General features: G+C 32.7%; 2 protein-coding genes and 1 long non-coding RNA gene across 8 annotated transcripts; 1 reads left to right on the forward strand and 2 right to left on the reverse strand.

Moving 5' to 3' along the window:
• Window positions 1-1195: 1195 nt before the first annotated feature.
• milt (trafficking kinesin-binding protein milt) lies at window positions 1196-20082 on the reverse strand. Of its 5 annotated transcripts, none has more exons than XM_014234114.3 (6): window positions 19931-20082; window positions 17169-17340; window positions 16679-16888; window positions 5001-5279; window positions 3165-4883; window positions 1196-3011 (listed from the first exon to the last, which is right to left on the reverse strand). In XM_014234114.3, the coding sequence occupies exons 2-6, from the start codon at window positions 17323-17325 to the stop codon at window positions 2092-2094; spliced, it is 3285 nt and encodes a 1094-aa protein (XP_014089589.3). In that variant the 5' UTR covers window positions 17326-17340; window positions 19931-20082; the 3' UTR covers window positions 1196-2091. The 5 variants fall into 5 exon arrangements, with proteins under 5 accessions (XP_014089589.3, XP_014089572.3, XP_036217727.2 ...); XM_014234097.3 differs by having other exon boundaries at window positions 19589-20081; XM_036361834.2 differs by lacking the exons at window positions 16679-16888; window positions 17169-17340; window positions 19931-20082 and adding an exon at window positions 10324-11071.
• LOC118680711 (uncharacterized) lies at window positions 11211-14692 on the forward strand. The gene is made up of 4 exons (XR_004976314.2): window positions 11211-11316; window positions 11380-12840; window positions 14228-14450; window positions 14523-14692. It is a non-coding gene; the product is annotated as an uncharacterized lncRNA (long non-coding RNA).
• Window positions 20083-21880: 1798 nt separating the features above from the next.
• On the reverse strand, window positions 21881-27689 carry Caper (RNA-binding protein 39-like protein Caper). Of its 2 annotated transcripts, XM_036361890.2 has the most exons (6): window positions 27583-27689; window positions 27398-27518; window positions 24110-24240; window positions 23621-24043; window positions 22986-23535; window positions 21881-22906 (listed from the first exon to the last, which is right to left on the reverse strand). In XM_036361890.2, the coding sequence occupies exons 2-6, from the start codon at window positions 27449-27451 to the stop codon at window positions 22271-22273; spliced, it is 1794 nt and encodes a 597-aa protein (XP_036217783.2). In that variant the 5' UTR covers window positions 27452-27518; window positions 27583-27689; the 3' UTR covers window positions 21881-22270. The 2 variants fall into 2 exon arrangements, with proteins under 2 accessions (XP_036217783.2, XP_069962905.1); XM_070106804.1 differs by having other exon boundaries at window positions 27398-27625.
• Window positions 27690-27699: the final 10 nt, after the last annotated feature.

The raw sequence follows: 27699 nt of genomic DNA on the forward strand, positions 1-27699 counted from the left end.
ACTTTTTACGTTGGCCTGTGCTGTAAAATCTTAATTAACATATGTAAGTGCCTACTTAAACCTCAACAAGCTCGGTTGCACTACTCAATAAAAATAAAAGAATAAAAATTAACACAAAAAATTATTTAAAAAAAAAAAAATAAATAAATATAAATTTAAAAAAAAATTAAAAAAAAAAATTTAAAAAAAAATTTAAAAAAAAATAAAATAAAAAATGTATAAAAATTAAAAAATAAAATAAAAAATGTATAAATATTAAAAAAAAAAATAAAAAATGTATAAAAATTAAAAAAAAAAAAAATTACAAAAATTAAAAAAAAATATTCTTACAAAAAATTTAAAAATAAATATTCTAACAAAAATTTAAAAAAAAGTATTCTAACAAAAATTAAAAAAAAAATTATTTAACAAAAATTAAAAAGGAATATTAAAAAAAAAAATTAAAAAATATATAATATAAAAAAAACTATTTATATGCATTACACAATTGTACATAAATAAGCTTTATGTTTAAGCAACAAAATAGTTTCATTTTAGTAATGCACTACATTAGAATCAATCAAATTGCTGACTTTCTATGTCTAATAAAATATTTTTTAGTAATGGAACTTTTTAGCAGCGTTTTAACATAAACTTTCCCTCATTTTCAGGAATCTACGTACGTAATTTTTCATTAATAGGCGTTTACAAATAATAATTAAGGAAAAATAAGCTCATTCACACATTGAATGTTTAAAATTTTGACGTAGTTTAATTATTTTTAAGGAGCGTGAAATTTTTATAACAAATATTTAACGTTACTTACAATGGAATTGTATATTTGCATTTCGCAGTAATAAAAATGCTAGCACTTATATGTAAAAGCAGCACAAGGCTATGTTAGCCATGCATGTACCTACTAAGGATTTCTTGAATGTTACTGTTGAAAACACACACAATAATGAACGCGTATTAATTCGGCAGCATTCCTCCAAATTACTTCAGGGATGTTTTCTGCCGCTAGAACAACATGCTATGTGTGTGTGTATAAGAAGTGCCAATTTGTTAAAAACCAATTTTTTACAGGCATTCAATAAATTGTTTTAATATATACATATTTATATTTACACTAGTTTCAAAACTGTTGCCATAAAATGCGAATTTTAAACTAAGCGTATAAAGTTTGTAGGTATAAAGTGAACTCACCGTGGCAGTATTAAATATTAACTTGTGTATGGTATTTATTGCTCCGCCATGTGAAAGTAAGTGTACATATGTATATGTTCAAAACTTAATATTCAATTTCAATAAATTAATATATAAACAAGAATAGATCGATACAACATAAAAACAAATTTCTTAGGTTATGTGATAAAAATAAGGTAAATAATAAATATTTATGCGTGCGGTACAAATCACAAATAGTTTGCGAATGCTTGAAAATATTTTAATATGACTTGTAAAAGTTTTTCCACTCCTCATGTGATTACACATTTGTTGTGTTAGCTACGCCTTGTGAAGGGATACACAACGTATAGCATAGATATTTCATCTATTCATATACTAACATTTTTGTTTGGAATACATAATAGCGGGATTCTCATACTCTTGTGTGATTCCACGAATCTTAGATCAAAAGATGCAAGCGCACGATAGTATCTTATGGTATACAAGCTCAAGAGAATCCCCCTAATGGCTATCAAATGCGCTACATAAATAAGTGCACCAAAAACAAAAAATGTTATTAGCCTACTCATAGAGACTTATTCACAGCTTCACTATCGTTGCAAATAATTCTTATTTATATACATAAACACGCGAGAACTTTGCGCTTTCGACATCTTTGCTGCCTGCTTGCAGCACTACAAGCAATTTAGATTAGATGTTTGCTTATAAAAAATAAAACTGTATTCATTTGCAAATTTCTTCGTTAGTTGTTTAACTTTTTTTCGACTATGCTCTGTCATCGTTTAGCACTCACTATTCGTTATCCGTTTATAGCGATTAATCCTCGCTTCAAACACTGTCAAACTAAATTATGTAGTAAATATTATTATATATTATCATCATACTTAAATAAGCACATTTAGTAAAATAAGTAGTATAAGTGCTCTACAGCCAGCCACCTTTACGTCCAAAAAGTAATGAACTCACAGTTCCGACAACTGCTTGTGTTATACTTTGTTGTTCTCGCGTTTCACGTACTTTATTGTGCGCACCCTTCTTCGTCTGTGACACATCTGTGATAGTGGCATTTGTCATGTTGCTTTTGGCTGCCGCAGACGTTGAGGGTCCGGTCGAAACTTTTCCTAGATCGGGACGTACACGTCCACTACCACCACCAGCACCATTACCATTGATCGTACCTAAATCTGGTCGTTGACCACCAATACCATTCTTAAGATTGCGACGGGACTTTTGTCGTTGTAATTGCTTTATACGCGACTCGGTTGTGCTTGTACCATTTGTGGGTGCCGCTGTCGTGACCGTTGCCGCAGTCACATTTTGTGTGATATTTATTACTGTATGCTGTTGTTCGTTTTTAACAGTTCTTTCGGTACTTATTACGCTTGAAATCGATTCTGTTTCCACGCTTTCATCATCGCTTCTTGCGCATGTACTGGTCGTGGTGGGCGTAGTCAGTCCCTTATGTAGCACGGTTTTTATTTGATCACGATCGAAGTGTATATCGTCCACTACGTTATTGGCGCATGTGTGCAGATTCTTAAGACTAATTAATTGTGCCATTGGACTGGAGCTGCGACTCGCTATACCGCTAGCCAACTGGGACATAGAATTTGGTTGTGCTACTATAATATTCTCTAAACCAATACTCTCCACCTTCTCGACCAGTTTTAGTGAACGTAATGCACGTCTCTCCAAGCGCGATAGCATGATTTTTTGTTGTTTTTGAGCTAGATTACGATTCGGCCTTTCGATATCGCCGATTAGTTTGCGTCGAATTAAATCTGCACCAGTCGACAGAATGCCGAACAATGGTTCAGGTGATGCTGAGCGTGGTGGTGAACCCTCTGAAAGATATAAATAAATAATGAAGTGAAGTTGCGAAGTAAAATACATTCATAAAACATACAACATGCCACGTGATGAATAATTTTTTTGTATTTTGTGACTCATACTGGTGCAAATATATTGTGCAAACAACACGTTGTATTCTAACTTACCGGGACTATTGCAGGGCGTAACAGTTGGTGTGAAGTTCGGTCCAGCGGGTGTATTCAGCGCACTTGGCGTTACAGCCTTGATACCACGTTCGTTTAACATTGAAGCCAATCCAAGATTTACCGAAAACGTCGAACAGGAATTCTTTCGGGACAGTCCACCGTGTGGTGTGGGCGGGCAACTTGGTTGACGCGATGTCGATGCGGAGGCCATACGTGATGACAATTGTGACTGTGACAAGAATGACAAATCATTCAAACCGTCATCGGGATGCATTACCATGCTCGTTGTATATGTAAATGTACAGCCAGACGCTTCGAATTGCTTCCCCGGTAAGTCATCGCTTACATCCTCCTCCACATCGGACAATGTATACACTTGCATGCCCAAATCGTCTAGGCCACGTCCACCGCGTATGGTAACACCGGGTCGTTCCTCAAGTAGGCCACTTAATGTTGGCGTTGCCAACCTGGACCAATGATGCAGTGTCTGTGAACCTTCTATCGGTTTCACAATTTGCAATTTTTCCGGTAGCCGCCATTGTTGCATTGATGCCGACATATTCGTGGATGAAATTCCCGACGAACCTGTCGACATAATACTATCTGGCGTGCGTAAACCTAGTGGAAGTGTATTTGTGGTGGTTGGCTGCTCATCATATGAATACGTACCAACTGGAGCATAGGAGAGCATAGCACGTCGTGCCAATACTTCAGCGGGTGTTAGGCGTTTTAGGGCGGCTTCCAAGTCTTTAGCGCCTGGTGCACCAGGCACACCACTTGGTGCCGCTGGATAGCCGTCGTCCGATTGTGATGCCAGACTTTCGCATGACAAAGTCTTCAGACCCAGAGTATTGTCATCGAAGGCGGCACCACGATACGGCATCGCCGACATCCGCGGTCCGACGCTACTGCTCATTGCCATTGCGCCCAGTTGTGTCATCGACGAATTGCCACTATCCATATAATTGCCAGTTTTGCTAGCACATCGCACTGTTTCAAACACCCGCTTATATGGTGGTATAGCACCAACGCCTCCAAATCCATACGCGGACCCTGCGTTGCCAGCACCACCACCATATATACCGGGCATTTGTGACATTAAACGGCCCATACGATCTGCACGTTGCGTATCACCCGAAATACCGGAATCAAGACTATTTTCAGAATACATTGATGACTCCATTAATTCACATTGCAACGATTCGGGCTGCAGTAAAACAGAATTCGATATAAAAGAGCTACGCGCCTGCGGCATTGTTTTCTTTCGCTGATTACGCAATTGTTCTTGAGCCTCCTGCAGTAAAGCCAGTACTTCCTGATATCGTTGCTTGAATTCAAGTAATTCCACTGCTAATGAATTTTGGTTCTCCTTAGTTATATTTAAAAGTGTTATGTGTTCGTCATTGTCGTGCGTTAATTGATGCAGCCTCATTTCAGCTTCCGACAATCTCGCTGTTAAACTGATTATCTGTTCATGCTGCAAACGATTCTCCTCTCGGAGACGTTCCAACTCCAGATTCATGCTGTCGTAGCGACCGTTCGCTTCGTTCAATTGCGACGTTATGTCTTCCATAAGTTGCCGTTCCTGCGCCTCAACATCATCGGTTTCTGAGGCAAGCTGTAAGGCTTCAAGTTTCAAACTTTTATTCTCATCCTGCAATGTAGCAATTTTCTTTTGTAGTAAATCCAAAGTAATGGATTTGGAAAAGGTGGGAGTATCTAAAAGATAGAAGTAAGTATAATTGCATTTAGAGTACAAAACAAAAACAAATACACGTGGGTGTACAGCTGGAATATTACCATATGTACCACGTATCATATATTACATTTCCCTACCATTTTCACTCCCTTCGTCAGAGTCATTTGTCAAAACAGCAATAAGTTCATTTTTCTTGTGTAGTTCATGAACTAGTTGAGCGCGATCCTCATTCGAAGCTTTCAAATCTGCTTCGAGCTCAGTAATTTTGCTTTCAAGTGCATTATTTTGTGTTAAAAGTTCTTTGCCAATTTGTACTGTTAATTCTAAGTCCTTTTCTTTTTCTTCCAGCAAGCGGGTCACAGCTTCTATGTCATCATATGCGCGCGTCATTTGACTTACACGGTTTCCACATAGAACTGAAAATAAAATAAAATAAAATGTGAAATAAGTCCAATTGTATTAAACATTTTAGTAATTAAGCATATGTATTAAAAATAAATACTAATTATGCACAAAATTGTGTATCTTAAATAATTACACACATATATTATATCAATTTCCTTAGAGAATAATAAATGTGTTTCATAATCAGAAAACAAATTTTTATAGCTATTAGAATTTGTGTTCTTTTTTACTTTGTTAATGATTTTCAAAATGGTTTCTATCGACAACCTTAGCAATTATTACATCGTTTGTAATTTTTCCTTTTTTCAATATTTTCAGCAATCGAAAACAAGTTCTTCTTATGACTTTTACCGCATACCATTATATTACATATTTTTTAAGCGCCGACTAATTAATTTTTCTATTAAAAACAAACAACAAATGTCAATACTGAGTGACAAAAGTATGTACATACAAATATTCATTAAGCTTAAAGCAAAGCCGGTATATATTTCAAACATTTGAAAACCATGTTGTTGTTGTAGCATCAGAAAACATTCCTGAAGTAATTTCAAGAGATATTAATATATCTATTTCAAAATAGCTATTTGAAAACCATAAAACTAAACGCTTATTTGTAAAACATTATTATTAGTTAAACATTTTACTACCTTCGTAAAGTAATTGTTCGTTCTCAAGTAAAGATTGGTTATTAGTTTGTATTTGGGAAAAGTTAAGATCAGCTAAAGCAGCATTTTCAACTGTATTTAATACTGCATTGGTAAAAGAAGATGAAGTACACAATATTTCGTCCTCATACTCCAATTGCGCAGCATCCACGAAGTCTTCATTACAATTTTCAAACCATTGAAAATTCGATTCACTGTTAATATTGAGGTTTGTGACGACAGCATCAATATTTGTATTCACTACCACTACGTTTTCTACTTCACTCTCCAAAGTGTTATATCGATTTTCTGGAGACAACGATGCGTTGCGTCGATGCAGACGGTCATTACGTTCAACGTAACCACTGGAAGCGGCATTCTCCATTGTTTTGCATGCCAAATAGAAAGTTAAATTTGCACGTATTTAATAGAATTATGTGTATTTCAAATAGCCACACATTAATTTAAATTCATTTTACGTTTTGATCGGAAGGCAAAAAGTTGTCAATTATATAACAGTCCCACGGTGGCTAATTTACTTATGCTGGCAAATAGGTATGGAAAATTTTAAGTCAAATAAATAATACTGAAAATCAAAAGCAAACAGTTGAAATGTCTGTTTAGCTTCATTACATTACTATAATCACAGAAATTTATCGCGACGTTCTTTTCCAATTATATTATATATTTTAAAAACGAGTTTAAACATTTTAAATTCTGACGCATCATATTTGCCTAAACACAACACTTGACTAGTTATTGGATTCGGTTAAGGGGTGTGCAAAATTACTGGAAAATGCAGGATTTTTGACAAAGTGAAGAGAACTTTAATTGTTTCCACGCTTGCGCTATCTTGCAAAACCAAGGGATGCCAAATTTATGACTTTAAATATATAGGTACATAAATACGACATTTAAAATTCATTAGTATACAAGTAAACACATCAAAATACAAAAAAAAAAAGTTTATTGAAACTTGTATATTAAACCTTTGTGATACTCACTTTATAACAAACCGTACTTCAAATATTTCTATACATATGTGTGCATGTATTCTTATATTTACTAAAATGCTAATCGCCTTTCTTAACTATGCTAATATAAGTCGGCAGAGAAAAAAAGATCCCAAATGGCATCGGTCTCGTGACGCACTTTTCTCAAATACTACAAAATACAACTTCAGATAAAAAAAAATCCGTTTACTCCGTTTAAAAAATAGACTTTTCTATCGCGAATGAAATTTTCGCTTTTCGTTTCACAAAATTACTGTACATAAGAGTTAAAATATGTATAATTCTAAGCTTAAATTGAGCTCACTATTATTTTGCAAACACAACTTCCTATTCGCAAATGTTCATTGCTTTATTAATAGAGAATGAATATTGGAACAAATGTCAAAAATCAATTGGCAACAGTGTTGTAGAACGTCAAATACATGAAAATTAAACTCGAACATTGAATACAATACACAAACGAAATATTGACATAATTCATTTACAGCACAACCCAACAAGTCACGACTACAGAAACTACAATGCATTAAAATTAGCGTGGAAACTAAACATACACACCGCGTAACTCATAACCCCGTTGCGTAAGAAAGGGATGAACGATCACAGATACACAAAGATTCGGTTAAATTTGACTCTTCGGCTGAACCGTTTAATTGGGGTGAAGTATATTTGCTCATAAAGTGTACTTGTTTGTATATTAGTATGTAGTGTACTATACATTTAACTTTAGTATTTATTTACCAATAATATACAATATTTTATATGCTAAACGAATATTTACCTTTTCATTATATAGAGAACACGAGAGCTTCAGATTAAAAACTTATGTACATATATGTTATCTGATATATAACTAGCCTCAACGTTTCAAATATTTTAGACATACCAGATAATTTTATGTTAATCAAGTTTTTCGTTATCAGTTTTAATATTAATACATGAGAAATTTTATCGGTAATATTTCAACACAATATTTTCACACTTGTCAACACTGTCGAACATTCCAGCAAATACGTTCCAAAATGGAATGGTTGCCAGATGTTAATACATAATGAAAAATAAAACATTATTTGTAAATAATTCTACAGTAAAACTTAAGTTAAAAAACTAATTTCAATATATTCTTTATAGTATAAGTTAAGGCGAATTGATATTTCAATATTAAAAAAAACAACGAGTTTGAAAATATTATCCCTTCTATTACTAGTAAGTTTTAATTTGATTGCAATCGCGGTTTCGGGTGGTATAAAATATATATAATTGGAAATCTTTTTTATTTGACGAGATATCTTCACAAATTTTGGCATAGGTTATTGTCAAAGGTGACAGGACAATATCAGAAGACATTTTTTAAATCTGCCTACTATAGCATTTAACTGCCATACATCCTACCCTATAAGAATGCAATAAGAATTCATCCAACAAGGATATTATAACTTCCGTGCAACCGAAATTAAGGTAATATTTTTGGTTCAAATAACGGGTGATACAAGTAGAGGTACTTCTTTTAATAGCCTTTCTTTTACGGATCATGCATGAGTCGCGTCAAGCTGTCATGTTATTTTTGTCCAGTATTCTTTGGCATCTTATCATAAAAAGACTTACGCCGAAACAACGTTAATAAATCTTTCAACTTTATTACGAAAATTCACGTTCTGCAGAGAATGTGTTTCGCGCGCTTCGCTCAACTTAGTCTACGTAATCAACCCACTGAGCGTACTATTCGCGACGCCATCACCCATCTTGAGACTCAGCATTCGTAGCTTAGTGTACACGAAAACGTTGGAGAGTCGATTCGGCGCCGTTCGCAGCAATTCGGACTGACGTATGGAACGACTTGGCACATTTTACGTCGAGATCTTAAATTGAAAGCGTACAAAATACAGCTTGTGCAAGAATTGAAACCACTCGACCTTCCCAATCGACATCGCTTCGCTCTATGGGCTCTTAAAAAGTTCCAAGGAGATCCGACGATTTCGAGCCAAATTTTGTTCAGCGATGATTCCCATTTCTGGCTCAATGGGTATGAAAACAAGCATTGCTGCATTTATGACAAGGAGCAACCTGAAGAGATTCAAGAGCTGTCATTACATCCAGAAAAAATATCGCTCCATATTTTTTCAAAAATAATTCCGGTGAGAACTTAACCGTCAATAGCGACCATTATCGCGAACCCTCGCGCAACTTCGTTCTGGATACTGTAGCAGGTTAAACTCCTACTTATCCAGAATCGATCCCGACATACCCAATATATGTCCTGAATTCGATGAGTCTCCGCATGACACTAACCACCTCTTTGTGTGCCCAACGAACCCCATTTATCTAACACCCATTTCCCTGTGCTCCGACCCCGTCGAAAGAGCTCGTTGTCTGGGCCTCCCGTTAGATGACCTCGACGACAATCAAACTATAAATTACCACCCAAGCGGGGACTAGATAACCGTTGCAGCAACAATAACCATTATCGCGACATGATAACCGACTATTTGATGCCTGAAATTGAAGCTCGTGATCTCGGCGACATTTGGTTTCAAAAGACGGCGCCACTTCCCACGAATCGCATCAATCAGTGGATTTATTGAGAGAACACTTCAGTGAGCAGATAATTTCAAGTTTTGGGTCGGTCGATTGGCCGTGTAATATTACATCGATAAACTTTTTCTTGTGAGGATATGTAAAGTCTTTGATTCCAGCCTTGGAGCAAAATTGAAAATTGGACTCAACGGATCGACCATCTGAAACATAGCCGAAGAAAGAGATAATTTTCAAAAATTAAATGCCAAAAAATGTTCTTTCGACTGATAAAAAACAGTCCCCATTAAATTTGAATTCTCTGTTTTTTCTGTAAAAAAGTAGGGATCTTGAAAATGGTTCTCCCTTTAAATATTTAAAGAATAGAAATTATATTAACTTGTGATAAATCTATGCACATACTTAAAAGAGATATATCGGCCAGTATTTTTATCAGCAGTGAAATTGATCAGCTTTAAAGCTTACTTCTTAAAGCTTTACGTCCTCTTTCACCGCATAAGGTAATCTGAAAACGCATGCAATAGCAACTACTACTACTATACTTTCAATTGACACTTAAAAATTTCTATTTGAAAAAAAGTCATATTTATTTATAATTAAATGGCTACGTGTACATAAGCACAATCACTCGATAAAGTGTGACTTTTATTGAAGAATACTTAACACCGATTTCACATATAAAGATTAGTTGCAGTAGAGGGTACAGATAACCATCGCCAAATTTAGAACGGAAACCGCTTTAATGCTCTAAATCACAAATGCGCAGTAAACTTGACTTTTATTTAATTATATGATAAAAACTTGTATACTCTTTGCAACATGATGCAAGCGTATACTTATTGTAAATACGTTATGATGCATACCTTGTTCTGAGTATAACGTCCTTACAACTTTTAGACAGTTCTTTCCATCAGAATTTCTAGCAGCATGATACATTAAATCTTGTTCACCATCTTTTGAATTTTTTTCCCGATAATCTTCCCCATTTTTTATATGTTGACCTTTAGACACAAAATCGCATAAAAGTGATACAAATCGAGGAGAAATATTGTAACTTGTCTTGTTTGCAGCTAGCGTTCGTACACGTTGCATTGCTTCCAATTCAAGCTCCAAATGAGTAGCTGGTTCTTCGGATTCACTGATTGAGGTCAATGAACAGCTACCGCTGCTTAAAATGGACGTATCCACTTTAAAGGACTGCATAACGCTAATAGCTTTTTTTGCATTGCATTCAATTTGGGTTTGTAGCAATTTAAAGGTGTTTTCAAAACCTCTACTTGTTTGTGATGGCTTTGCTGTTATTAATAAGGATTTTTCCGATTTTTGATCAATTATTGATGAAATGGGTGATGACTGTGCTGATGGTGTCGATGTAGTGGAATTAAGAACACCTCCCTTAAAATCTGAGCTCACATCAAACGATGAAAAATCCAAAGGAAAAATATTTGTTGGTGTACATTCAGTAAATGCAATACTCTTATTGTCCTCGGTATCATCAGCATTGCACTTTCGGCGCTTCGAACAAATATCAGAGTCACCATATTTAAAATCGGTTGGAGCAATTATATTGCTTTGTGGCACACTTATATTTTCATTCGACATACTTTTTTTTTAATATATGTGTTCATAATAGTTCGAAGGTAGTATGATTTTAACACTACCGCGTGTTCTTATTACCATAGATTTAATTTTTTTTTTTTTTTTTGGCACAATTTAGAATTTTTTTTATTTTATTGGGAACACCTTATCTTATCTTTAAACAAAGAAAATGTTATATTTTACACACTTATCATCGCATAAAAATAATGCATATGCATATATTAGCGATACCTGTTATATATGCCGCAAGCTAACTGGTCAGTCATTTGTAGATTTTAATTGAATATTTTTAATATTTATGTTTTTCATCCCTAGCGTAGCATTTTATGAATAACACATAGGATGTTTGTCATACGGTTAATTTTTCTTTGCATCTGTAGATCTGACAGTCATATGGAAGTTTATTTACTTATCATGACGTAATGATTATCTTTGCACTGACTTTTTCTTGGCATATGACAGCAACGGAAATTTGTTTTAGTTTTATGGCTAATGCTTCAAATAGTCACCATCGCAAAACCGTGGACCGAGTCAGCTGATAACACCTATCTTATGAGAGCGCAATGTAAATGAACACTCACCACTTTCTAGAGACCGTACAGTAGGATATCCGCGAAAATTGGATTTTTCCGGTAGAAGCCAGTGAGCTGGGAGCGAGAGAGCAATCTCTTGCAACGCAGGGTAGTAATTAAAAAAGAAACCTAAATATATTTGAAATATTCTTAAAATAACTCAAAGTAACAGTCGAATACATTTATTTATAAATAGGTAGACTATTTTTAATAGTTGAAGTATAGCTAAAAAGCTAAATGTTTGAAAAATCATGTACAAATATGGTTTGATCCGGGCGGTAAGTGCGGAATGTCGGTGACTGTTTGAATCATAAATGAAACAATACACGAAAGCACTTATGTATTATATATGTACATAGTTCTATAAGTTCAATGAAAATGTGCAAAGAAAGTCTTTAACAACTGAGTGAAATGGCCAAATTGATTCATAAATGAGTTTCAAAAAACTTGTTATCATAACAATTACTTTAAAAAAAACCTTCAACGCATGCCATTATCATTCCAATTTAGATTAGAAAAAAATTCATATATATATCTGGTTTAGTTGCTTATCAGATGCAAGAATTAAACAACGAATATATCAATGCCACTCATATACCACATATAAATACAATTATGAATAATGCTACGTGGGAATGGTTTTATGTAACTCAAAAGAATACATATAAAAAAAGTTGAATGCATTAATAATTATGTTCCAATGTCTTTTTAAACACTAAAATTTCGCAAATATGCATTTCAGTCGTTGTTGAACTAAAGTCGGTTGACCAATAACCAAACTATGCAATACAGTTATTGGTTAAGTTTATACTGTGAAAATGTTTGCTTCTTCTGGAGTTCCACCTTGTCTTTGAACTAGCCCCATCAATAAGCACCATACATAACAATTAATAATTTCTCAGTGTTAGATTTTGTCATACGTTGAAGCATATTTTCACGTGTTACACATCAATATTGCTATTTAACACATTTTTAACAATTTCCACTGGAATCTTTAACACTTAAGCCAGTTGGCATTTATTTATTTCGTTTACTTCAAGAACAACCTCAAGACATTCCAATGCACTAAAAAACGCGGATAATAATTGTCTACGCTCCCAAATGAACACTGAGTGGACGGTGGAATGAAACAAATTGCCGCAACGAAATTTCTTCAACACATTCCAATTTCAAACAAAACTAAACTAAACAGCTCAGCAGAAAACACGAGTAAGTAACGTACAGGGCTGTATTTTAATTGTTTTTAACCGGCGATCATTGTATAATTTTTTAAAAAACATATGGTATTATAAATTTCATTTGTAAAAGCTAATAAACATTGATGATAAAAATGTAATTAATAATAATCATTGACACTTATCTTGTCAAACATACAATCCACTACATTATTGTATACATACACTGCTATATCAACATTTACAGTAAGGGTAACAAATAAAAATGTGTACATTTTATCAGAACGTAAGCAAAATAGGGACTGCCAGTAAAACCTTTATACGCAGGTTCACTTGCTTATTGCAGTTTTATTGAACAAAATATTAATAGTATACATTTTATTTGTCTTTAAAACTTTTTTATTAGACAAATTATATAATTATATGGCTCTTTTAAGCTCTTGCAATATTGCTATGTTATAAGCAAGTGGTTATGTGATTGAAGCATTTTTAAATTAAAGAGTTGCACGAACATATGTGTAATATTTTATTTTTAAAAGACAACTGACATTGTTTCTTCTTGGTAAAAATTGTTTATGCAAGGTAACAACATTCCTTGATTTTTTGAATATTGAATTGATTTTTCTTTGGAATATTATATTGTTTTGCAAAGCTTCTTAGTTTTGAAAATTGTATTCAGAAAGCTGAACACCAGACAACCGCTACTGTACGTTACCTAATACACGTTCTATGAAAATTTTAGACATTTTCTTTTTTGTTAAACGCACATCGTTACATAAACAAATAGGCATAATGAATTAGAAAAGCTTTGAAAATTTAAGTATCAGTCATTCATATTTAAAAATAAATATCACGTACACCTACATTGAAGTATACGATGCATGAATTTGTATGTATGTATTTAGATAAATAGATTAGGATGTAAATATTTATTTTGCAAGCAATATGCCAAGTTATGAAGTTCGAAAGAGTAAAAACTCTTTAGAAAAGAAATAAACAGAATTTGACTTATGTATTTGAAGTAAATAAATACAATGCAAGTTACAAGTTTTATCACCGTATTATATAATTTTATATGATTGAACTCCCAAGTACTGACCCGATACACTATTTGTGCAATACAATATTAAATAAATATATTAATGGTATATTTGTTGCTTATTCATTGTTATTACATATTGAGTGACTAATGGAAAATCGCCAAGATATTAATATTAGTTTTTACAAAATTAATTATAGAAATCGCAAATCACTTACTTTTTCTACAATAACAGTCGACTTGGAATAAAGTATTCTATGCAAGTCACGAAAAATACGTTCGCTGTGTAACAAATAAATCGGACTGTACGGAAAACTAACTAAAAGTCGTTAATTCTCAGAATTATTTATAGTTATCGCAAATATTATTTAATTCTTTGCAGGTGTACTTCGAAACGCAGAAGACAAATAATGTTTTGCAGTTGGCTCTCAAATGAACTGCGAAACGAATGAGCGTTATATTTGTAATTTTTTATTATATGATTTCTCTTTTTTACTTCCTAACTTGCAATACTCTAAAAGAGCTCGAAATTCGGGTCAATGTCCAGCTGGGTTAAATACTGCTACAAAAACGTGTTTTGATTTTAACGGAAGTTGTACCGTAGCGTAAGTGAAATACAAGTATTTATTAAGATAATAAAACAAAAAACCAGGAAACATTACAATACTATGTTTCAGTTTAAAATTTACCCACAAATTATTCCTCCAAGCCGGAGAAGTTCTTTTGGGATGGGATCCACAAACTGCCAGAAAGATGGGCAAACATCATAGCTTCCGATGGGCAATTACTTTGAACATTAAATGTATAACAATTTTTTCACAATAAAGTCTTAATTTTCGTAAAAAAACCGCACGAATTAATGCATACACCCAATATTTTATAGAAATTGAAATTATTTAGGCAGCAGGGAATACGGGTTTATAAATTTGATCTGTTCTGCCTATGCAAAACATTGTTATACGAAAATAAACAATGTTAGATGTATTAGAGAATATAAGAAATTTTTATCCTAACGCGTTGTCAGCTTAGGTAAGTATAAGGTTATCAAATTTTAGGAGCCCCTTTTTAATTTATATACAATAAAATAGTTTTCTTTTGTTTAAATATGAAATATATTCATGTACTTGTAACAAAATTTAAAAAATTACTAGTAAAATCATTTATTTCTACAAATTTTGAATTTATAATACAATATTGGGTCAGCATACAAATTTTAACTTTCAATATTATTTTTTTCTACGCGTAATATGCTTAATTAAGATAGTTTCTGATTAAAATTTTAAACAATTGTGTGAAAATTTTTTTTAGAAAGTTCAAGTTCAAGTTTTGCTCAAGATGTTCAAAGATAAATTGTTTGAAGGCTCAGTAAATTGCTTGTTGCAAATTTACTATTAAGAAAACATTTTAAAAATACAATATTAAAGACAGTGTAATTACTTCATAGTGTATTTAAACAAAGCTATAGCAATGACAACTAAATTCAAACCCATTTAATGACCGAGGCTGTAGTTGCATTAGAGTCGATAATACAGTTCATTTATCATTTAATATGCATTTTATAATTGTTTATTTTTTATTGTATACAAATGAAACTAATAAATAAATTAGCTGCGAACATGAGAAAAGATAAGATAAGGTGGGAATTAAAACGAAAGCACAATATATAAACATTAAAAAATTATATGAGTTCAATTCTGTTTGGGCAACACTAAAATTAAATCAGAAATATAAAAGCGTAGACTGCAGTTAGTGGAAAATATTTTAAACTATTCTCTGCATCTTGCGCAGTCCACAATTAAATAACAGTATACATGGTTTGAATACAATTCAATTCTACTCCGACAACACTACTGCATTTAAGATAGTAATAAAGAAATACTAAGCTGAACTAAATTCGATTTCGGAAAAACGTTAAGCAATTAAATTTTTGTTGCAGGATAAAAATTGTCCTAAATAGTTTTAATGCGGAGATGACGTCTGCTGACACCCTCTTGGCTGAATAAAAATCAGGGTCCGTTCCGGTTACGTAAACGTCGTAGGAACGACAACGTTTGCATGAATGCTATGGTACATGCGTAGACCCAGAAAATCATACTTAAAGAATTCTTGGTTCTTTAAAAATCAATTTAAATATAGTATTTTATTTGAGTTTTTAATAGAAGTTAAGAAATTAATTTGTTTGAAAAAATTGTAGTTACTATAAGTTTGTTGGATCAATATGTTGCCAATTTTTCAGCCTAAAAATAAGCAACATTATAAATTTGCAATTTATAAAAAAAAAATGTTCTATAAATCTATATAACAAAAACGTATATGTTCATTTTGCTTAGCATCTTTTAGGCGCATTTTAATTTCAAACTATTGCTGTGGTGTGTAAATAGTGGTTCAGTTGCGACGCCAGCTGAACGAATGCAGAGAGAAGTACAATCAGAGAACTTAGAAGAATTCATTTATGTTCTCTGGTACAATATCAGGTAATTCCAATAAAATAAAAATAATATATTAAAATAGTTTACAGTTCGGCAAAGCTAGCTTTGATAAGTCATATATACGTTTTTAATAATATAGATGAAAATACCTCTTGTAAAGAAGGTTAAGATACTCATGAATAACATCGAAAAATCTTTGTTTTTCGAATGTTTTGTTAGAACTTTCATATCTTAAACGGTTTCAAATTTTATATACATATTTTAAAGAAATTTTAATTCGGTCACCGCGCAAAATAATATGTGAAAAACTAATCCAGGTAACAAATGAATATAAATATGTATACACATATGTACATACATAATTTATTTGTATAAATACGTAATTAATTGTAAAATATACTTACGAAAATAATTAAGCGTCTCACGTGTCTGCTCTTTGGTTAAACCTAAACCTTCTGTAGGTATTTCTAATGCTGGTGCAGGGACAAACCAATCCTGATTGGAATACCCAGAAAAGTCAGTTAAGAAATCGGACCGTACTTTATATTTAGGGATTTGTTCCTCCAATAGGGAAAATATCTCAACCTCAGGTATATTTTCGCTACTACATAGTTCTGAAATAAATAATTCGTTATTTTTATTTTTTAATATGGTAACATTCATATGTATGTACATATAAACGTATACATATCCATATATAATGTATGTATGCATGCATTTAAAAAGGTTCAAAGGACCAAAATGGTAATGCTATGATAATTTACTATTGGTTACTAAGTGATACCTTGTGAAACCAATTAAAAATTTTTACTTCCTTTTAAAAATATTGCTACATACATTTATTGTATATATGTACATATGTATATATGTACGTGAAATATTTGTGTTTTATACCTGTGCAACAGCTAGCATCGACCATTTGCACTGTAGCTTTGACATTTTGTTGTTGTTGTGTAAGGCGCTTCGTTGCTAATTTGGGTAAATGTTTATTAAGAGTGGCTTGTGCGGATGGACTTAGCGGAGCGGAGGACCTCATAGGCGTTGAAAGCATAAAAATGCTTGATTCCTAAAAAAGTCAACCACATTTAGAAATTAATTTCAATAAAAATACCGTACACATAATATATTTATGTGTAGCGGTGACTACACTTTACAATACTAAATAATTAAACTAAATTTCCAAATACATAAGATAAAATTATTATTTGTGTGAAAAAAATTGCACTAGACTTTACAATACTAAATAATTAAACTAAATTTCCAAATACATAAGATAAAATTATTATTTGTGTGAAAAAAATTGTACAGGCTCAAACCAGATTTGTATGATATCCAAATAAATAAAATTTTCAAACCATTGAAAGTGTTTTTATTTTATTTACATAGATCTATCAACATAAACAAAATAGTATGGCTAGTAATTTACTTGTTGTGTCTGCATTTCTACCCTCGTAATGTTTCTATTTGCTAAAGTTTATAGGATGCTTGTATCTTATTTTGTAGCTTAGTCAACCGGCTATAACCCTATGATTATGCATACAAAAAATAACTCTTGAATTAAATGCTTATATTGATTGCCTGCACTTCTCACTAAACAAATCTATTAGATTAATAGTCTATAGATTGAGAGATATCAAAGTGTAGAAGCTTTAGTAAATATATTTATATGTGTATGCATAAATACATAAATATATATATGTACATATGTGCATGCATAAATACATAAATATATATATGTACATATGTGCACCAACTCATTTACATAAACATGTTTACCATAAATTTAAAAAACCGCTAAATGCTAAACTAAAATTATATACACATGCCCCTGCAGTTAAGGCAATGGAAGAAGTGCTAATTAACTTCTTACTCCATTCGCCACTGAAAAGTTTTTTTCGGCGGCACACCAGGCGCCATATGACAAATTATACAGCGCTTTAGTAACGAATATATTTGCCATTATTTAGTTCAAAATCACGCTTTGCTGTTTGGTAAATCTTTGCTGCAAAGGTGAGATAAGTAAGTTGCCTACGTGCAAATATGGTGATACCCCAGCTGCTCCATCAAACATTGACGTTTGCGCTTTCCTATTGATCATGAACTGACTTCATATGTTTGTAGCTGTACTCAGACCCATATATTCATAATTTAATGTTATACTACAAAAAAACTCACACAAAATAACCAAAAATTGTAAAAATAAAGATTTCCTTACTAATTACAGATAGGTATGTATGTACATAAACGCAATAATAATAAAATAGCGGCGCAAGTATGGACCTTAGTAATATAATATTATATATCATACAAATTATGTGTACCATATTCGATATTTTTAAAGAATTACAAATTGTTTCCCCGCAATGTTTATACATATATAAAGCAGGTGGATCTACAGACGCCGTATGGATTCCGAATTTTTATAGAACTGTAATTTTAAAAGCATTTCCTCCAAATAAAGTGGGAAATATTTTATTCCGATCCAAAAATTTCAAAATGTATATTTTCTGCAGAAATATTTATTTTAGTATGGTATGGTTAGTGGTCATCGCAGAATAAAGAGGAACTAAAAATAATTGTTTCACCTATGTCATTTAGAATTACTATTTTTGATAAGTAACAACGTAGAGCTTAAGTAAATAAGATAGAGAGAATATAATAAATTACTCATATATTATCATGCTTTCGATACGTTTATCGTTTTCATTTCATTGTAATATATTTAAATGATTGTGGGCTTGTGACTTATAAAGCCATACAGTTAAGGATCTAAGTTGCATAATAGGACTGAGTATTTGTTTAAATATAATAACAAGTTTCTGCATATATGCATACAGAATGCACGTGTGAACACAAATGTTTGATTAAAATCATAACAATTCGCAACAAATGCAAACTGTTTACTTTTTGCAAAATTTTATTTCTACGATCATGCAGTATCAAGTGCGTATAAACTGTCAATTCCGTTTTTTTCCTACAAATTAACACTTTTTGAAATTTTAACCAATTATTTGTGCCAAACAAATACAACTACTGTTGCGGCGCTCTCATTAAATAATTAATGAATAGACCAATATAGAATTCAAAGCAAAGCAAAAAAAAAAAGCATCTACAGTTCTTATATAAGATAATAAGGATAAAAACAACCATCACTATATTATTTAAAACTTTGGACAAGCACAAAACAATATTTGCGTGAAAATCACACTTGTGTGTAGGCGTTTGTGGCACCGAACGATTACAAAATCATTTCCACACACCTAAAATATACGACAAAATAATTTTCTAACTCAATTTAAATACATTTTTATTACCATTGTCTTTTTTTATAATCCAAAGAAATATATCTAGTGAAACTTCCTATCCTTGTTTCGATTGACAAATTGTACAAACTATTTATTGAAGTATTAAGTTAGAGCTTCATTAGAAAAATCGAATTTTCCGCTTTTCATTACGAATGACCGTCTTTTATTATTGTTGCAATTGCTTTATTCGTTTCTACTTAAACGAGGTTCGCGTTTTTCGCTTAGCACACTGGATTCGATTACGCACACATTATTTTCATTTCTATTTCTCCATTTTCACTTCGTCTTGCCGACACAAAACTTATTGCATATAAGAGTAAACTTTTTAAAATAAAAGTATATTGCCTTAACTGTAATCTATTTGCACCAAGAAAAACTACGTCAAATATTTTCGTTTAAATATTGATGATTTAATTGTGCGAAACTAAAAAAAGAATGTCCGCAAATGACACTGGACAACGAAAAATTACTGAGCTATGTTTAATTGTCACTGAATTGAGCTCTGTTCAGTGAGCTCTACTTCAAAGATGTGTTCGAACGGAATATTAATTGTTTTTGAAAGTGACAATAGCAGAGAATGTAGATTATTATTTTATATTTTACATTCTCTGACAATAGTAGAGTTTGACAAAAACTTTTTTTCTTTCGGAGAAAATGAATTTGAAGAAGGGTTGCCACTTTATTATTAATGAGTATGACAATACAGCCTGTAATTTTTTAACAGTAAATAATTATGTGAGATAAATTGTCAGCTCTATTTAATTAAAATCCTTTAAAGCCAATATATGTACGTAAATAGAAAATATTTGTTTTATATATGGTATATCATCAAATTGCAAACTGCTCATACAAAGCGACTCATTCCATTTTTTCAGTATTTTTAATATAACGATTGCGACCAACTTGTATTGAAGGTAAATTTTGAATAGATGTCTAGGACACTCATTTGAAAATAGTAAGAACCTTTTGAGACTCTTTGCTTTTATGCGTTTGTATGTATATACATCAGTAAAATGAAACAGCTGCGATTTTTTGGCGGTTCATTGATTTTAAATTGACAGAATCATTTTTTAAAACTTTTTTTTTACATTTTTTAAAAACATTGGAACTAAAGCTTCGTGTAAATGAGTTTTGTCAGATGAGTCAATTTGATCATTAGTCGTAGTTAAAAATTAAAATTGTGACGGAAACTTACAGGTCTTGATAATTACCATCAAGGCGTATGGCTAAACAAATGTTAAAATATTGATAATAAAATATTTAATAATAAAATCCCGTTATCACATAAATGAAAACAGGAATATACATTTTTGTTTGTGCATTTTGAACTTAAAAATATAAAGAAGAAATACATGTAGAAAATTTCAACTGAATTACCTATTTACATTGTGTTTTTACTTCACTTAAAAAAATGTGTCGGGTAAACACAGATTATTGGCTTTGTGTATATAGATAGATAGATATGAATAGAGGTATGCACCGCGACCTATGGTCTATTGTGCCCTTCCCTAAGTCACAACGACTCGTCTAGCCCCAGCATATATATGAACTTTAGTATACTGCTAGGTGCTAGCGAAGCGATACGATCCCTGTTGGGAAACATGGATCCCAGGACCTTAATTCTGCGTCTGCAAACTGCTGTGCAGTCCACTAGCAGATGTTCTGGGGTTTCCGGCTTCATGTCACAGAACCGGCAGTTTGCAGAAGAGACTAAGCCCATGTTGAATAGATGTTTATTCAGCCTGCAATGGCCGGTGTAGAACGCGGCAAGTAGCCGGGATTTATTTCTCGGGAGATTGATTACGGTTTTAAACCGTTTAAGGACAAAACCATCCATCTGCAACCTGGCATGGCGCATGCCTTGGAGATGTTGACAATGTCTCACCCTGCCCGCTCTTTCCTCTTTACGGAGCAGCTCCTTAATGGTGGGTGGACCAACCGCTATGCATGGTTCTGGTCCTACCATTTTTGTAGGGGCTGCAGAGCGGGCCGACTCGTCAGTCAGTTCATTTCCAGCTATTTAGATACATATGCACAGATATCCTGCGGAAAATAGTCAATGGACACGAATATTTAACTAACATGATTTTTTCAGTCCAAGTTATTGACATTTTATGAAATTACTGTATATATAAATACACCAAATTTAGCATTAATTACTGCTGCATCGTTCAAATTGTCAACTATGTTGTAGTTTTAGATATTCCACATACATATATACTTACATACATTTCGTTCCAGTCAAAAAAGAGTGAAAACTTTTTAAAGTTTATATATAAAAAGTAAGCGGTAAACTCTTCATTCATTTAAAATAAATTTAAACGCCTTTTCTTTATTGTGGTGTTCAAATATATGGTTATGTATATTTTTACATTTCAAAGTTATAATATTTATATTTTTATTAAATTTCAAAGTTCTACTAAAATACAAATTAGAAGAAAAAATTAGAACGATTAGATTATAACTAGGCAGATGTTTAATAAAACCCCATGCAATTAATCAGCAAAGAACGTTGTGTCTCTATAAAAACGATGCGATGTGATAGTGGATCGAATATCTCTTCTAGCATTGCGAGAGCAGGAATGCATGGTTAACATAATGTGAACATGCTCAAACGTCCCACCGATATATAAAATTTGAAAGCCAATCAGCGCTACATATACTTATGACTAATAATTTTTCTTTTTAACTTTATTCACCCGACTTTCGTTTTGAGGCTAACAAATTAACTGCTGTTATCGCATCCGGAAATAGAGAGTGGTAATTCAGTAATGGTACATAGGCTGCGGTAATGACGCGACCCGCAAACCAACGTCCATGTAAAGCATTTACTGCCAGAACAGCGGTGGTTATACTTGGACATTTTACATAGACATTTCCCGTTGGTGATGCCTTGTCAACAAAAATATGTAGTACGCCGCCATGTTTGGAACATTCATCAATGACATCGTCACGTATTTCACTATCCCATGCTGGATTAGTTTCTGTGCGGGGATCAAACATATTAGATAGCATGAAACATTGCGTAGCTATGGCCGGAGTTTGAGTCTGAGTCTGAATTGGTGCTGGTTGTGGTGCAGTAGCTAATAAAGCGTTGGCTGCAGCTTGAGGTACTGCCAAACCAGCACCCTCTGCTAATTTAAACATCAGTTGCAATCTACCAGTCGCACCCAGGTCTATGCCGCTTCGATCCATTTCATCGGTATCCAAAGAAGACGTATTCATATCTAAACGTTCAGTCACATTTCCCACCTTCATGGGTCGCCCTGCCAATTCAAAGCCGTTTAGCTGTTCTAAAGCTTTTTTTGCATCATCCGCATTGTGATACTGCAATAAGTGTTATTATTAAAATGTTCTTTACAACAAGAAAATTTATTAATTGAAAATTTTAGAATATATAAACTACCGTAATAAATCCGTATCCTTTAGAACGCCCAGTCTCAGTATCCATAATTAATTGTATGGAGTCTATTTTCCCAAATGGTTCAAAAATGCCTTTAAGCATATCTTCAGTAATGTTAAAATGCAGCGATCCTACATATAATCGCATAGGTCCAGTGTGATTCTTAGGTGTGAACGTGGGTACAGCATTTGCAATACGATTTTTTTCAGCCTGTGTATGTTGTACAGAAATTGGAATGCCCAGTAGTTTTTGACCCGACAAACCCAGTGCTAGTGCAACTGATTCTGGGTCTTTGAATTCAATGTATGCTATACCTTTGAACCGTTTCGTTTTGTTGCAGGTTATTAAGCGAACATCTCGCACTTTTCCGACACTTGAGAAAAACTCTTCCAAGTCGCGGGCACGAATGCGTTGTGACAGTTGCATACAAAATACGGTACGGGCATCCCGTTCCTCAGGACTGAGATCAGCACGCGGAGATCGATCACCCAGACCGTTGGGTGGTGTTCTGCCGCGACGGAACGGTCGTGGAGAATTGCTTCGCCGCTTGGTGCTGAAAAATGTCATATTAATTATTACAATTCTTAACAGTTGTATATAACAAGTTCAATTCTATGTGTATTTATATAGAGTTGTACCTTCTTTCTCTCGAGTTTGATCCAAATCCTGGTCGACTACCTTTATATTCCCGAATTGGGCTTAGTTTTTTATCTTTTGAGGGGCGATCTCGTGTTGGAGAACGACTACGTTGTCGTTCGGAGCGTGGTCTACTACCACGTCTTTCTCTTGAACGACGATCACGTTCTCGTGACCGGCTACTTCGGCGTCTGTCCTTGGAACGACTACGTCGTTTCTCAGCATCACGGTCACGTTCCCGATCTTGTGATCCATAACGGCGTTCGCGTTCTCCATTACGTTCACGATCACGTACGCGATCTTTGTCACGGGTGCGATCCCTATCCCTAGAATAACGACTTTCGTCTCTATCACGATGACGATCGCGGTCCTTTGATTTGGGCCCTTTTCGATCATCTGTAGTACGTGGTGAGCCCGAACGACTTCTAAAAATTGCAATAAGACATATTAGAATATTATAAAAAAAAAAATAATTCCTACTAAGTACTAACCTTGAATAATGCTTACGTCCATTGAAATGTGCCGATTTGCTTCCACCCTTGCTACTGCTACTCTCTTGATGTTCTCTGTATGGTGACTTTCTACTGCTGGCATCGTGATCTCCCCCTCGACTGGGTGCATTCTATTTTACATATATTTATAGGAGAAGGAAGTGTGGTAGGACGCAATTGACGTGCAAGTTGCGGTTTGCCGTCAATCGAATTTGGTTCGTTAAAAATTTGATGTTGAGCGAATGAGAGAAAGCAAATCAAAGGAATTAGTTAGATCTTTTTTTCTGTAAAAACATACAATTATTTTTTGTTTAATTTGCAGCAATGGGCTTAATTTGATGGCTAATTTCCCACCACTCAATCGTCCATTGCTTCAGTCATTTACATTTGGTTTTTATGTATTATGATTTTTTATTTTTATTCATTATAAATATGTTTTTTATTGATTTAATCATTTGATGTAGCATCTTTCTATTGCAATATACACTCTTGTTTATTTGCTTGCTTCAGAATATTCAGTGGAACCTTCGCTCGGCAGCGAAATATCTCACAAACATATTCTCATGCAATTTGCTCAAGCATTCGATTTCGATTCGAAAAGTTGAAGTGGTATTTTATTGTCATATTTTTGGGGTGAAGTAGGTAGGTGGTAGATAATGTGAATTGGTTTTGCCCTTCAAAATCCTGTTTGTTTAAGACAAGTGCTGCCACACAGACGCAAATATGTACGAGATTATCTGAAATTTAGTTCACGTTCAGTTCATTTTATATTTTAAAACGTTTCAAATGTTTGATTTTTAAGATATAATTATGTATGTATTTTAAGATTTAGCACAAAAAGAAAACTTAGTTTTTGCTTGACATACAAAATGCATCGATACAAATTTTCTTAGTAGAATATTATACTTTTTTTAGACGAAATATTTTTTTCTGGCGCATTCAAACTTACCAAATGGTCTCCGGCTTTAATCGTTAGAATGACCAAAACAATCACTAGCAACAAATTGAGCTTTTACGATTTCTGCAAAGACATTTCACCCTTGAGAATTATTTCATATTTTTTCGAGTTATGAATGTGTCTTTTTTTATTTTTGTATCTTTTCAAATAGGATTATCCTGAGTGGTTGATGAGGAAACATATAGATGTGAGCAACCACATCATTTATTAATGTGCCAGCAAGAAAATTAAAAATTCCAAAATAAAGGAAAAAATACATACATACATACAGGTAGCAAATATAACCCGCCCAAATTTGTAGCACTATCTGTGTAAATCTTCCATTGATCAATATATGCAAAATTACATTTAAAAAATTATGGAAATTATAATTATATTAATATTTGATTTTCAAATCATCAAATATATTTCCCATAAAATATGGTATACCACAATACGTGGTTTAAAACCTCAACATCTAATTCATAATACATAATAAATCATTAAAATGTTACCCAAATGAAGGTTCAATATTTAATTAAGACAACTTTCATCAGGAAGTAAGTTACGCGAATAAATTACCATATTAAATATTAAAATATATAAGCCATGAAGATTTTATATGGTAATACTTATTAACAGTAAATAATCGCCTTATTAAGCTCTTCCGAAAATCAGAATATCTATGGGTCTATCAGGTCTTATTTTCGTGTAAAGAAAACACAGACAATTTTTTTTATGGAACTTCTTTAAGACTCAGTTGAGAATATCAAGGTTTGTAACAAATATGACTTATTAATTAATTTAGAAAAACTGCACATAACATATGAATGTTTAGCAAAATTTTTTAGTGTTTTGTTTGCGAAACGAAAATAAAGAATTTAGTAAAAACAAATATATTAAAATAAATAAATTATTATATGTTATTTTTGAACTCAAATCTACGACTAGCTGGAGATAATAGTCGCTTTTAATATAAGTATATAAAACGTCCTCATAATTAAGATTTATTAATTTGTATTAAAGAAAAATGATTTGGAAATTACGCAGGTTAGAGAATATACGTTGTCAAGCCCACATAATTTTTTTTTTATATAAAAGTTTGATTTATTTCATTAATTTGTCTAAAATTGGTACACATAGTAATGACTTTTTTTTTGAAATAACCTTAATTTTTATACTAGAAATTTTGTAATCAACCCACAGAGTATTTGTTCGGGATATCAACGGTGATAAACGCAATAAGACAAAATTTGTTCAATGACTTCAAAATCCAATGTCTGAACTGAATTCTATAAATCCACTTTAATTCTCCAATATAATATAATTTATTTCATGCCAGGTATTAGCATGCTTGACTCTATAAAACATTAAATATTTTTAATTAATATCAATATAATATAGCCTAATGGATATTTATGTATATATTTACAAACCTAATCCCTTTAAGAACTAGTTTATCATAAGTACTTGTAGTTCTGAGTTTTTCACTCAATGTTTTTATAGAAAATTCATACACAATACTACGACTTCTGAAGTTCCTATGATCCAACGATAAAAATGTGCACCACCTTAGTCACAACTCATGCCCTACAAGTTATAGACACGTTTATGATTTAAACCGTTTTTGATGATGTTCAAAATTTGCAATCTTTCTAAAAGCATTAGAATAAAATTATGTGCATGTTTTAAATTTTGTTAGATTACAATTTCTTGGCTATTCGTAAGGTTTACAATTGTTAGAAAGCTGCTTTTGACTTTATTCATCAGAGTATAAATAGAATATAGAATAATTTCTAAGAGAAACAAAGTCTTTTAATAATTTTCATACTAAACTATTTTTGGGGCAGCATTTAAACAAAAAGTGATAATTAGTCGGCAAGTGTTGCACGCACTACACATAATAAATGATTATAAAAACTTTTGGTTTGATGTATTCAGAAATTTAACATCAGCTGTGTTAAGAAATAAGTTTCACAAACATTTTTCATAGATATGCTTTCCCATAATTCACATTTTTAGTCAAATCTAGTTCGTTTGACTATCGAGAAACACCTAAATCGGTGTTCAAGCGTAACAAGTTTTTATATGCAAGTGCTTGTTGTATTTTGCTTTTGTTCTACTCAAGGCTTGTCGAGTGTTAATTCATGTGTACAATTATATACTTCGAGAACACACAATGTTCTCTATAAATGCACGGTAATGCAATTACCTTGATAGGATGTTAGGTAAAATGTTACATGTTAGTGAACCTTAATATTTTAGTAACCACTTTTTACCTTTCCGTCAGTATTTATATTTTGTCAATTAAACGGGATAAAGTATGGACAACTTTCGTGTCGTAAACTTACATTTTTAATGTATGGTGCTTCCAGCATAGCTTCGACATCAAAATCTTCGGCCATGTTGTCTGGTTAGATTGCTTGCTCTCTTCCTTCTATTGAAACCACGGATATTTATTTATCTCAATTCCTATTTTGTAAGAAAGGTATTTTATACTTTGAAAGTTTGTGCTCTTTTAAACAACACAGTATACTTCTTTGATGTTTTAAAACGTAAATAATTTGTATACTTCACGCGACGAAATGAAAAAGCATGGAAACTTCTATTTTTCTTATCGAAGTACGAAGGTATACGAAGAATACACGACGCG

This window comes from Bactrocera oleae, chromosome 3, assembly GCF_042242935.1.
Source record: "Bactrocera oleae isolate idBacOlea1 chromosome 3, idBacOlea1, whole genome shotgun sequence".
NCBI lineage: Eukaryota > Metazoa > Arthropoda > Insecta > Diptera > Tephritidae > Bactrocera > Bactrocera oleae.